The 13,858-nt window shown below is 40.8% G+C and overlaps 1 protein-coding gene across 3 annotated transcripts in view; it reads right to left on the reverse strand.

Annotated features, from left to right (window-relative positions):
* Positions 1-3,981: 3,981 nt before the first annotated feature.
* Positions 3,982-13,858, reverse strand: part of WASHC3 (WASH complex subunit 3) — a 56,067-nt gene continuing 46,190 nt past the window's right edge. For all 3 annotated transcript variants that reach the window (XM_052640899.1, XM_052640898.1, XM_052640897.1), the window contains one exon: positions 3,982-4,190. In XM_052640899.1, coding sequence (XP_052496859.1) covers positions 4,106-4,190 — 85 coding nt within the window. In that variant the 3' untranslated portion in view covers positions 3,982-4,105. The remainder of the gene's footprint in view (positions 4,191-13,858) is intronic.

Genomic DNA, 13,858 nt, shown 5'->3' on the forward strand with positions numbered 1-13,858 from the left:
GTGATCCATGGAGAATCCCCTATGGTCGGTTGTATCAGTATTTATTGCTGCAATAATATTTTGTAATAACCAAAAAAATCTTTGATACTCAACCATGAGCATTCATTATTGAGGAGTCAAGGGCCAGCTGGGAATTGCCTAGGGAGATTTTCTGATCTTGGCTGGGCTTTCTCACATCCTGGGATTAGCTGCTAAGTCACTAGAATAACTTAGTTCTGCTCCACACATCTTTCTCCATCAGATTATCCCAGTCATGTTTCCATATCAGTGGCAGAAGCATGAGAGAAGGCAGACCAATCACTCAAGTATTTTTCAAGTTTTTGCTTGGATCAGATTTATTAACATTCTATTTATTGACCCAAAGAAATCACATGTCTAAGTTCAAAGTCTCAAGTGAGGCAGAATGTTCCACCCAGAAAGCAAAGGCAATGGAATTTTATGAGAAAGGGCATGGAGACAGGGAGAAGTAAAGAAGTAAGGGTACTGCTGAGGTATTAAATAGCAGATGGCAGAGAAGGAAAATTTGGGCCTTGTTCCTGGGTGGACCAGTTTGATACCTTGGTGTGAGTCAAAAATGGCTGGTTTTCACACTTAGCCTCTCTCAGAGGTGGCTAGGATTAGTGATTGGGAAAAAATCTTCCTGACAGACACAGCTTCAGATAGTGTACTTGGGTCATTCACGGTGATGGAGAAAGATGTGGCCTGAGTTAAGGATAAATATGAATTTTTCTATACCTTTTTAAAGGAAAGTGTGTAGATTTTTGTATCATGGAATGTCAACAAAAGAGTACTCAGCTGAGGAGGCAAAGATTAGGTGGACAGGATGATTCTTTCAGTAGATTTCAGCCAGCCTTGTCCTTGACCACTCGAGGCTTCCATAATAAACCCATTAAGTGAAATAAGTGTGATGGTAGAGACAGAGGTTATGCATGAATCCAACAACTTGGGCTTTCTCTAAGGCTAAGCCAGGCTTCAGCAATACGTGAACCATGAACTTCCAGATGTTCAAGCTGGTTTTAGAAACGGCAGAGGAACCAGAGATCAAATTGCCGACATCCGCTGGATCATCGAAAAAGCAGGAGAGCTCCAGAAAAACATCTATTTCTGCTTTATTGACTATGCCAAAGCCTTTGACTGTGTGGATCACAATAAACTGTGGAAAATTCTGAGAGAGATGGGAATACCAGAGCACCTGACCTGCCTCTTGAGAAATCTGTATGCAGGTCAGGAAGCAACAGTTAGAACTGGACATGAACAACAGACTGGTTCCAAATTGGGAAAGGAGTGCATCAAGGCTGTATATTGTCACCCTGCTTATTTAACTTACAAACAGAGTACATCATGAGAAACACTGGGCTGGAAGAAGCACAAGCTGGAATCAAGATTGCTGGGAGAAATATCAATAACCTCAGATATGCAGATAACACCACCCTTATGGCAGAAAGTGAAGAGGAACTACAAAGCCTCTTGATGAAAGCGAAAGAGGAGAGTGAAAAAGTTGGCTTAAAGCTCAACTTTCAGAAAATGAAGATCATGGCATCTGGTCCCATCACTTCATGGGAAATAGAAGGGGAAATAGTGGAAACAGTGTCAGACTTCATTTTTTTGGGCTCCAAAATCACTGCAGATGGTGACTGCAGCCATGAAATTAAAAGAGGCTTCCTCCTTGGAAGAAAAGTTATGACCAACCTAGATAGCATATTTAAAAGCAGAGACATTACTTTGCCAACAAAGGTCCATTTAGTCAAGGCTATGGTTTTTCCACGTATGGATGTGAGAGTTGGACTGTGAAGAAAGCTGAGCACCAAAGAATTGATGCTTTTGTTGAACTGTGGTGTTGGAGAAGACTCTTGAGAGTCCCTTGGACTGCAAGGAGATCCAACCAGTCCATCCTAAAGGAGACCAGCCCTGGGTGTTCTTTGGAAGGAATGATGCTAAAGCTGAAGCTCCAGTACTTTGGCCACCTCATGTGAAGAGCTGACTCATTGGAAAAGACTCTGATGCTGGGAGGGATTTGGGGCAGGAGGAAAAGGGGATGACAGAGGATGAGATGGCTGGATGGCATCACCGACTCAATGGACCTGAGTTTGAGTGAACTCTGAGAGATGGTGATGGACAGGGAGGCCTGGCATACTGTGATTCATCGGGTCGCAAAGAGTCAGACGCGACTGAGCGACTGAACTGAACTGAATTGAACTGAATGTAGTTATGCCACTATTGAATATGTGACCTGTCAGCAGCAGAGACCAGTGATTTTATAACACTCCAGAAGATAAATTAGTCACTACGGAGCAAGTTATTTGCATTAATTTTCTTCCATCTTGGAGGAGGAAGCAATTCTCTCCCATTGTAATTAATTTGTATTCTTGTTTTCCCTTTCATCAGTCCCTCTGTCATCATAACCTGATAGTCTACAGAATGACTATTACCAACATGGTATCTTGCATTACCTCACCTCAGATCAAGGAACTATTTTGTGGCAAATGAAGAGCAACATCAATTACTGGATCCATGATCCTAACATATACAGCATTATCTGGAAGCAGTCAAAAAGGAACCACAAAATGAACTATTGCAGCGTCTTCTTAGATACCAGCTTGGAGACGGCAGCCTGCAGGGTTGGGGTGCTGTTTCTCAGGATGGGATACATGCACTGTACCAAAAGCCAGTATGTGATTCCACGTCCCCAGCTGCTAGGATTCATGCAGCGAAGAGCCAAGGGGATAGAAAGAGGACTGACCCTCCAGCATTCTCAGTGACCTACAGGCATAATGGTGCTTCCCACCCTTACCACCTTGGAGGTTACCTTGACCTTGGGATTGGAGGTTATTTCCAGGGGAACAGGAAAAAGCTAGCACATTTCTATCAAGAAGCACAGTAAGATTTAAACAAAACTGCTGCCAACTGATCCTGCTGGACTGCTCATGTCTCTGGGGCAACAAGCAAAAAAAAAAAAACAGGGAGTTAATGTGTTGGTTAACGAGGAGCTAAGATTGTAACTACAAAATGAAACAAGGAAGATGTATCTGGAACTCATGCAATTCAGTGATTTGCCTGATTCCTGATGCTTCCATGCCTGGTGTGAACAGCAAACAGACAAATGTGGTAACTGTAAAGGGGCACAGTAACCAAGGCCCTAGATCTCTGAAAGGATGAAGGTCTGGGTCACTCTACCAGGCAGCTAAACTAGACCTGCTGAATTTCTGGAAGACAGCAAGCAAAGTCTCAAATTGGTAGTGCAGGAAGGAGATGATGAATATGAGTTTTGGTCTTTGGTTCAGTTGTAGCAACAGGAACTATAGCTTGTCTCACTAATCCTCCTGGGTAGTCTTCAATAGACTGTGACTGCTCATCACTTTGAAGATATGGTGATGGGTAGACTTAACATGGGACTCGACTCTGAATAGGCAAGGGGTAGACAGCAGAAAACACTTCTTTCGTCCCACATCACATCCTTTTGTCAGCTTCTGTCATCAGCTCACTCTGAACCACACTGAAACTACCTACAATTTAATTTCTATCTGATGACAAATATCTGACTTTGATGGTATATCTAACTAATGCATAAGCTGTGAAAAGCTTTACATGCTAATAAATACTACCAGTAAGTTCCAGACCCACAATAAACGTGATATATAAGCTTCCAGTTGTCACAAAAAATTTCAATCCAGTATTAATTTCTGACAGAAATTTAACAACTCTTATGATACAAGTGTACATAATACTTATCATGCTAAAGTATTAACAAAAATTGAATCATTCACTTTGCCAAATTCACTTTTTTTTTTTTTTGCATTGAGTCTATTTTTGAACACTAACCTCACACTGACTTCATTCTACATGCTCCTTTGCATCTCTGAAATACTCCATCTTAGTACTTTATTTAGGCTATTCTATTTCTCAGCAGGGACCTTTATTTTGGTAACAAGACATACTGCCAGCTTATTATAAATGCTTTATTTATTTATTTTTTAACACAGAGGAAGCTTGGTGGCAGATCTGTAGCCACTTGATGTTTTTATAACTAAGAATTACAGTTCATGCTGTCTTATACAATGTAAAGGTGTACTAACACGTGTATATGTAATTGTTATGAAAATTAAGCTTAGTCACTAAAAGAAGATTCGCTATCTGAACTTTCTTCTGTGTTTTTTTCACCTTCACCATCAGGCACTGGAGCATCTGGCCTCCTGAAAGAGAAGGAAAAAAAAAAAGAAGAAGAAATTTAACGGTTTTTCCAGTTGAAAAAAAAATCACTAACTGTAAATTAGGTTCATCCTAGAATATTGCTGCTAATAAATCTGCCAAGTCTGCGTCCTTAACTGAGAGCCCCCTGCTCTCTACCACAGCATGCTTCTCGCAGGCTTCTCCAGTACCATGGGGATTCAGTGCCATTCCTGTACAGGCCATGGCACCACTTCCTCCTGCCAGTCCTTACACAGTGTGCTGCTTCAGCACTTTCTGCTTCTCATTACCACGGAGACCCAATGACAGACAGAGATGTGATCTGGAGAGGCTGGCATGACCAGTGCTAAATCCTTGCAGCCTCCAAGTGTCTGTAAGGTACAGAGAGAGAAAAGCTAGAAGTGGGGGAAAAAAAAGAAAACCTTCATGTTCAGGAAAGCTGAAGGGAGTAATTTAAAAATGGAAGAGATTTCAAGAACGGCCAGTAAGAAACACAGACAATACAGAAATCTTGTAGGGGAGGAGAGTGACTGTTCAAAGGTGGTTCTTAATGTCTGCTGAGTGTTTTCACTTATATGCTTTATCATCAGATAAACATAAGAAGAATTAGTTCATAAAAATAATGTCTTTTATTGGTGTCATTGAAAACAGTCAACTTGATAAGTTCCATAGTGTTTGTTAATAAATCATTTAATCAATGTGGCAGCACTATCACTCAGCACCTATTCACTCTAACCAAGAAAGCAAATTAAGCAAAGTATACCTGGGGGAAACTAAGAGGGAAAGGAAGACTAATACAGCGGCTCTGTTTCAGTAATTAAAAGCTACAAAACTTATTTTTCTCTCAGGCTCCTTGATTCTTAATAAGATTTAAGATACCAACAAACAAAACTCTTCTTTGCCACAAATATAATAATTATTGCTAAAATAAAATGTATAGTCTCCTACTAACTTATTATGAATTATGTTATTAGTTATTATGAATTATGGCCAAATTCTGACTTAGTTTTTAATACCATGTGTGTTGTGCTATGAAACAGAAGAAATGCTGGCACTGCTCCTTAGCAATGGGTCAAATATAAACCCCTTTGCTCTGCTGTACAATTTTAGATTATGGGGGGGCAGTCCTAAGATGGTGGAGGAATAGGACAGGGAGACCACTTTCTCCCCCACAAATTCATTGAAAGATAATTTGAACGCTGAGCAAATTCCACAAAACAACTTCTGAACATTGGCAGAGGACACCAGGCACCCAGAAAGGCAGCCCGTTGTCTTCAAAAGGAGGTAGGACAGAATATAAAAGATAAAAAGAGAGACAAAAGAGTTAGGGATGGAGACCTGTTCCGGGGAGGGAGTCCTAAAAGAGGAGAAGTTTCCAAACATCAGAAAACCCTCTCCCTGGCAGGTCTGTGGGGAGTTTTGGAATCTCAGAGGGCAACATAACTGGGAGGAAAAATGAATAAAACCCACAGATTACGTGCCTAACGGCAACTCCCAGCGGAGAAGTAGCCTAGATACTCGCATCTGCCACCAGCAAGGGGGTGCTGAACAGGTTTAGGGTAGGGACTGAGCCTGAATGCCCTGAGGGCAATGTGAAGGAGCTAACGTGAGATAGCAATGCAAACAGCGTGACAGCCAGAGAGAGAGAGGGAAAAAAGAGAGAACTTTCCCGTGAAAAGCTCTAACCTAAGGCACTGCCGGCCCGGTCACAGAACAAAGGACTGAGCTAATACCACAGGAGAGCTAGCCGTCTTTGGACTGGCCCATTGCCTGCTGGAGGCAGGGAGGCAGGCGGGTAATAGCCAGAGCCAGAAAGGAGCAATCTCGGCCCCAGAGACGGCATCGTCTACCAAACTGTGAGCAGGCTCCCAGTTGCTAACCAAGTCTTCCTGGGATCCTGGACGGTTGACATCCGCCAGGAAGGTCACAGCCAGAGATCAGTTCCCCAGAGGAGACACACAGCACACTTGAGGTGGTGCTCCGGCTGTGCGCCCAGGAAACCGAGCGGCTGGGACTGGGGAGGAGATAAGACGCCCCGCCCCACCTGGGGAGAGTGCGCTCGCCAAGCACCTGGTCACCTGAGCTGCTTGGACCTAGGAAAGGCACAAAATGCAGGCCCAACTGAGTCTCCGCCTTTGTGGAGTACCCGAGAACCTGAACCTGAGCCTGGGCGGCTTAGACCTGGGAAGTGCACGCAACCCAGGGCCCGCTTTAGACAGTTCGCCTGCAGAGCAACCTGGAGTCTGAGCAGTGTAGATTGGGAAAGCACACATGCCGTGAGCTGGGGCAAACCCAGTGTGGCCGTGACAATGCGAGCACTCCCCACACACACCAGTGATATTTGTTTACAGTGTTCCTCCCTCCCCACAGGATGACTGAACAAGTGAGCCTAAATAAGTGATCACCACCACCCCCTTGTGTCAGGGTGGAAATTGGACACCGGAGACTTGCAAACAGAAGAAGCCAAAATAAACAGAGGGAACCGCTTTGGAAGTGACAGGTTCAACAGATTAAAACCCTGTAGTTAGCACCAACTACACTGGAAGGGACTTATAGACCTTGAGAAGTATAAGTTGGAACAAGGAACTATCTGAAACTGAACTGACCCCACACTGCCCACAACAGCTCCAGAGAAATTCCTAGATACATTTTTCTATTTTCATTTTTTTAATTAAAAAAATTGTAAGTCCTTTATTACTCCTTTAATTTTCATTTTATAACCTACTATTACCTTTCAAGAAAAAAGGACCCTATTTTTAAAGCAAATTTCATCTATTTTTTTAATATAATTTTTGTGATTTTGCTTTTTTAATATTGTATTTTTGAGAGTCTAACCTCTACTCTTGGAGAAGGCAATGGCACCCCACTCCAGTACTCTTGCCTGGAAAATCCCATGGATGGAGGAGCCTGGTAGGCTGCAGTCCATGGGGTTGCTAGGAGTCGGACATGACTGAATGACTTCACTTTCACTTTCCACTTTCATGCACTGGAGAAGGAAATGGCAACCCACTCCAGTGTTCTTGCCTGGAGAATCCCAGGGACGGCGGAGCCTGGTGGGCTGCCGTCTATGGGGTCGCACAGAGTCGGACACTACTGACGTGACTTAGCAGCAGCAGCAACCTCTACTCTAGATTTTTAATCTTTGCTTTTTGGTATTTGTTATCAATTTTGTACCTTTAAGAATCCAATTTTCAGTACCCATTTTTACTTAGGAGTGTGATTACTGGCTTGATTGCCCTCTCCCCCTTTTGACTCTTTTTCTCCCCTAGGTCACCTCTATCTCCTCCCTCCCCCCTTCTCTTCTCTATTCAACTCTGAATTTCTTTGGGTATTCCGGGGTGTGGAGAACACTTAGGGAACTGATTACTGGCTAGGTCTGTCTCTCTCTTTTGACCCCCTCTCTTCTCATCCTGTTCACCTCTATCTCCTTACTCCCTCTTCTCTTCTCTATATAACTCCGTAAACCTCTCTGGGTGTTCCAGGCGGTGGAGAACACATAGGGATTTGATTACTGGCTAGATTGCTCTCTCCCCTTTTGATTCCCTTCTCCTCCTCCTGGTCACCTTTATCTTCCTCCTCCCTCTTCTCTTCTCCATGTAACTCAGCGAACCTTTCTGGGTGTCCCTCACTATGGAGAATCTTTTCTACATTAACCTAGATATTTTATCATCAGTGCTTATGAATGGAGAAGTCTTGAGGCTACTGTAAGAATAAGACTGAAAACAAGAGGCAGGAGATTAAACCCCAAACCTGAGAACACTAGAGAACTCCTGACTCCACGGAACATTAATCAATAAGAACTCATCCAAAAGCCTCCATACCTACACTGAAACCAAGCTGCACCCAAGAACCAACAAGTTCCAGAGCAAGACATACCATGCACATTCTCCAGCAACACAGGAACATAGCCCTGAGCTTTAATATACAGGCTGCTGAAAGCCACACCAAACCCAAGACATCTTAAAACTCACTACTGGACACTTCATTGCACTCCAGAGAGAAGAAATCCAGCTCCGCCCACCAGAACACCAACACAAGCTTCCCTAACCAGGAAACCTTGACAAGCCACTCATCCAACCCCACCCACAAGGAGAAACCTCCACAATAAAGAAGAACCATGAACTGCCAGAATACAGAAAGACCACCCCAAACACAGGCAATCTAAACAAGATGAAAAGGCAGAGAAATACTCAGCAGGTAAAGGAACATGATAAATGCCCACTGAATCAAACAAAAGAGGAGATAGGGAGTCTACCTGAAAAAGAATTCAGAATAATGATAGTAAAAATGATCCAAAATCTTGAAAACAAAATGGGAGTTACAGATAAATAGCCTGGAGACAAGGATTGAGAAGATGCAAGAAAGGTTTAACAAGGACCTAGAAGAAATAAAAAAGTCAATCAATAATGAATAATGCAATAAATGAGATCAAAAACACTCTGGAGGGAACGAATAGTAGAATAACTGTGGCAGAAGATAGGATAAGTGAGGTGGAAGATACAATGGTGGAAATAAATGAAGCAGAGAGGAAAAAAGAATTAAAAGAAATGAGGACAATCTCAGAGACCTTTGGGACAATGTCAAACACCCCAACATTCGAATCATAGGAGTCCCAAAAGAAGAAGACAAAAAGAAAGACCATAAGAAAATACTTGAGGAGATAATAGTTGAAAACTTCCCTACAATGGGGAAGGAAATAGCCACCCAAGTCCAAGAAACCCAGAGAGTTCCAAAAGGTTAAACCAAAGGCGAATCACCCAAGACACATATTAATCAAATCAACAAAGATCAAACACAAAGAACAAATATTAAAAGCAGCAAGGGAAAAACAACAAATAACACACAAGGGGATCCACTTAAGGATAACAGCTGATCTTTCAACAGAAACTCTTCAGGCCAGGAGGGAATGGCAGGACATAGTTAAAGTGATGAAAGAGAGAAACCTACAGCCCAGATTACTGTACCCAGCAAGGATCTCACTCAATTATGAAGGAGAAATCAAAAGCTTTACAGACAAGCAAAAGCTGAGAGAATTCAGCACCACCAAAACAGCTCTCCAACAAATGCTAAAGGATCTTCTCTGGACAGGAAACACAGAAAGGGTATGTAAACTCAAACCCAAAAAATAAAGTAAATGGCAACGGGATCATACTCATCAATAATTACCTTAAATGTAAATGGGTTGAATGCCCCAACCAAAAGACAAAGACTGGCTGAATGGATACAAAAACAAGACCCCTACATATGCTGTCTACAAGAGATCCACCTCAAAATAAGGGACACATACAGACTGAAAGTGAAGGGCTGGAAATAGATATTTCACACAAATGGAGACCAAAAGAAAGCAGGAGTAGCAATACTCATATCAGATAAAACAGACTCTGATGTAAAGTCTGTGAAATGAGACAAAGAAGGATACTACATAATGATCAAAGGATCAATCCAAGAAGAAGATATAACAATTATAAATATATATGCACCCAACATAGGAGCACTGCAATATGTAAGGCAAATGCTAATGAGTATGAAAGGGGAAATTAATAGTAACACAATAATAGTGGGAGACTTTAATACCCCACTCACACCTATGGACAGATCAACTAAACAGAAAATTAACAAGGAAACACAAACTTTAAATGATACAATAGACCAGTTAGATCTAATTGATATCTATAGGACATTTCACCCCAAAAGAATGAATTTCATCTTTTTCTCAAGTGCACAGGGAACCTTCTCCAGGATACAACACATCCTGGGCCATAAATCTAGCCTTGGTAAATTGAAAAAAACTGAAATCATTCCAAGCATCTTATCTGATCACAATGCAGAAGATTAGATGTCAAGTACAGAGAAAAAACTGTTAAAAATTCCAACACATGGAGGCTATCCAATATGCTTCTGAATAACCAACAAATCACAGAAAAAATAAAAAAAAAGAAATAAAAATCAGTATAGAAATGAACAAAATTAAAAACACAATAACCCAAAACCTATGGGACTCAGTAAGAGCAGTGCTAAGTTCAAAGCAATACAAGCTTACCTCAGGAAACAAGAAAAAAGTCAAGCAAATAACCTAACTCTACACCTAAAGCAACTAGAAAGGGAAGAAATGAAGAACCCCAGGGTTAGCAGACGGAAAGAAATCATAAAAATCAGGGCAGAAATAAATGCAAAAGAAGCAAAAGAGACCATAGCAAAAATCAACAAAGCCAAAAGCTTATTCTTTGAGAAGATAAATAAAACTGACAAACCATTAGCCAGACTCATCAAGAAACAAAGGGAGTAGAATCAGATCAACAAAATTAGAAATGAAAGTGGAGAAATCACAACAGACAACAATGAAAGACAAAGGATCATAAGAGAATACTATCAGCAACTATATGCCAATAAAATGGACGGCTTGGAAGCAATGGACAAATTCTTAGAAAAGTATAACTTTCCAAAACTAAACCAGGAAGAAATAGAAAATCTTAACAGACCCATCACAAGCACAGAAATTGAAACTATAATCAGAAATCTTCCAGCAAACAAAAGCCCAGGACCAGACAGCTTCACAGCTGAATTCTACCAAAAATTTAGAGAAGAGCTAACACCTATCCTACTCAAACTCTTCCAGAAATTGCAGAGGAAGGTAAACTTCCAAACTCACTCCATGAGGCCACCATCACCCTAATACCAAAACCTGACAAAGATGCCACAAAAAAAAGAAAACTACAGCCCAATATCACTGATGAACACAGACGCAAAAATCCTTAACAAAATCCTAGCAAACCGTATTCAACAACATATTAAAAAGATCATACATCATGCCCAAGTGGGCTTTATCCCAGGGATGCAAGGATTCTTTAATATCCACAAATCAATCAATATAAAACACCACATTAACAAATTAAAAGATAAAAACAATATGATTATCTCAATAGATGCAGAGAAAGCCTTTGACAAAATTCAACATCCATTTATGATAAAAAACCCTCCAGAAAGCAGGAATAGAAGGAACATCAGTTCAGTTCAGTTCAGTCGCTCACTCGTGTCTGACTCTTTGCGACCCCATGAATCGCAGCATGCCAGGCCTCCCTGTCCATCACCAACTCCTGGAGTTTACCCAAACTCATGTCCATCAAGTCGGTGATGCCATCCCTCAACACAATAAAAGCTATATATGGCAAACCCACAACAAACATTATCCTCAAAGGTTAAAAAATTCAAAGCATTTCCCCTAAAGTCAGGAACAAGACAAGGGTGCCCACTCTCACCACTACTATTCAACATAGTGTTGAAGTTTTAGCCACAGCAATCAGAGAAGAAAAAGAAATAAAAGGAATCCAGATTCAAAAAAAAGTAAAACTCTGTTTGCAGATGACATGATCCTCTACATAGAAAACCCTCAAGACTCCAACAGAAAATTACTAGAGCTAATCAATGAATATAGTAAAGTTGCAGGATATAAAATTAACACACAGAAATCCCTTGCATTCCTATACACTAACAATGAGAAAACAGAGAAACTAAGGAAACAATTCCATTCACCATTGCAACAAAAAGAATAAAATACTTGGGACTATATCTACCTAAAGAAACAAAAGGCCTATATATAGAAAACTATAAAACACTGATGAAAGAAGTCAAAGAAGACACAAATAGATGGAGAAATATACCATGTTCATGGATTGGAAGAATCAATATAGTGAAAATGAGTATACTACCCAAAGCAATCTATAGATTCAATGCAATCCCTATCAAGCCACCAATGGTTTTTTCCACAGAACCAGAACAAATAATTTCACAATTCGAATGGAAATATGGACCTGGAGGAATCAACACTATGGTACTGGCACAAAGACAGAAATATAGATCAATGGAACAAAATAGAAAGCCCAGAGATAAATCCATGCACCTATGGACACCTTATCTTTGACAAAGGAGGCAAGAATATACAATGGAGAAAAGACAATCTCTTGAACAAGCAGTGCTGGGAAAACTGGTCAACCACTTGTAAAAGAATGAAACGAGAACACTTTCTAACACCATACACAAAAATAAACTCAAAATGGATTAAAGATCTAAACATAAGACCAGAAACTATAAAACTCCTTGAGGAAAACATAGGCAAGACACTCTCTGACATAAATCACAGCAGGATTCCCTATGACTCACCTCCCTGAGTAATGGAAATAAATGTAAAATTAAACAAATAGGACCTAATTAAACTTAAAAGTTTTTGCACAATGAAGGAAACTATAAGCAAGGTGAAAAGACAGCCTTCAGAATGGGCGAAAATAATAGCAAACAAAGCAACTGACAAAAAATTAATCTCAAAAATATATAAGCAGCTTCTGCAGCTCAATTCCAGAAAAATATACAACCCAATCAAAAAACGGGCAAGAGAACCAAACAGACATTTCTCTAAAGAAGACATACAGATGGCTAACAAACACAGGAAAAAATGCTCAACATCACTCATTATCAGAGAAATGCAAATCAAAACCACAATGAGGTACCATCTCACTCACGCTGGTCAGAATGGCTGCGATCCAAAAGTCTACAAGCAATAAATGCTGGAGAGGGTGTGGAGAAAAGGGAACCCTCTTACACTGTTGGTGGGAATGCAAACTAGTACAGCCACTATGGAGAACAGTGTGGAGATTCCTTAAAAAACTGGAAATAGAACTGCCGTATGACCCAGCAATCTCACTGCTGGGCATACGCACCGAGGAAACAAGAACTGAAAGAGACACGTGTACCCCAGTGTTCATCGCAGCACTGTTTATAATAGCCAGGACATGGAAGCAACCTAGATGTCCATCAGCAGACAAATGGGTAAGAAAGTTGTGGTACATAAACACAATGGAATATTACTCAGCCATTAAAAAGAATACATTTGAATCAGTTCTAATGAGGTGGATGAAACTGGAGCCTATTATACAGAGTGAAGTAAGTCAGAAAGAAAAACATCAATACAGTATACTAATGTGCATATATATGGAATTTAGAAAGATGATAACAATGACCCTATATGTGAGACAGCAAAGAAGACACAGTTGTACAGAATAGTGTTTTGGACTCTGGGAGAAGGTGAGGGTGGGATGATTTGAGAGAATAGCATTGAAAACACGTATATCATATGTGAAACAGATCACCAGTCCAGGTTCAATGCGTGAGACAGGGTGCTCTGGGCTAGTGCACTGGGATGACCCTGAGGGATGGGATGGAGAGGGAGGTGGGAGGGGTGTTCATGATGGAGAACACATGCACACCCATGGCAGATTCATGTCAGTGTATGGCAAAACTACTACAATATTGTACAGTAATTAGCCTCCAATTAAAATAAATAAATTAAAAAAATTTTAGATTATGCCCATGAGGAAGTCACATGTACTCAGTATAATAAAGTGTTAGAGCTAAGTACAGCATTTAGTGGTTTTGACTGATTCTCCACTGCCTAAAATGCTAACATGGGAACACAGTCTTCATTATTCTCCATAGAAGCAAGAACTCTACTAGTAGTGGGTATAAATACTGGGTTCAAATCCTAGCCTTGCTATGTAGTTTCTGAGCAACTTTGGGGAAACTATTTAACTAGACTGTGTATCCAACTGACTGACTGGATTGTGGTGAATATTAGGATGAATTATTAACTGCAAAATACACTGAATAATATGTGGCACATTGT

The sequence above is a fragment of the Budorcas taxicolor genome, chromosome 5, assembly GCF_023091745.1.
Source record: "Budorcas taxicolor isolate Tak-1 chromosome 5, Takin1.1, whole genome shotgun sequence".
In the NCBI taxonomy this organism is placed as follows: domain Eukaryota; kingdom Metazoa; phylum Chordata; class Mammalia; order Artiodactyla; family Bovidae; genus Budorcas; species Budorcas taxicolor.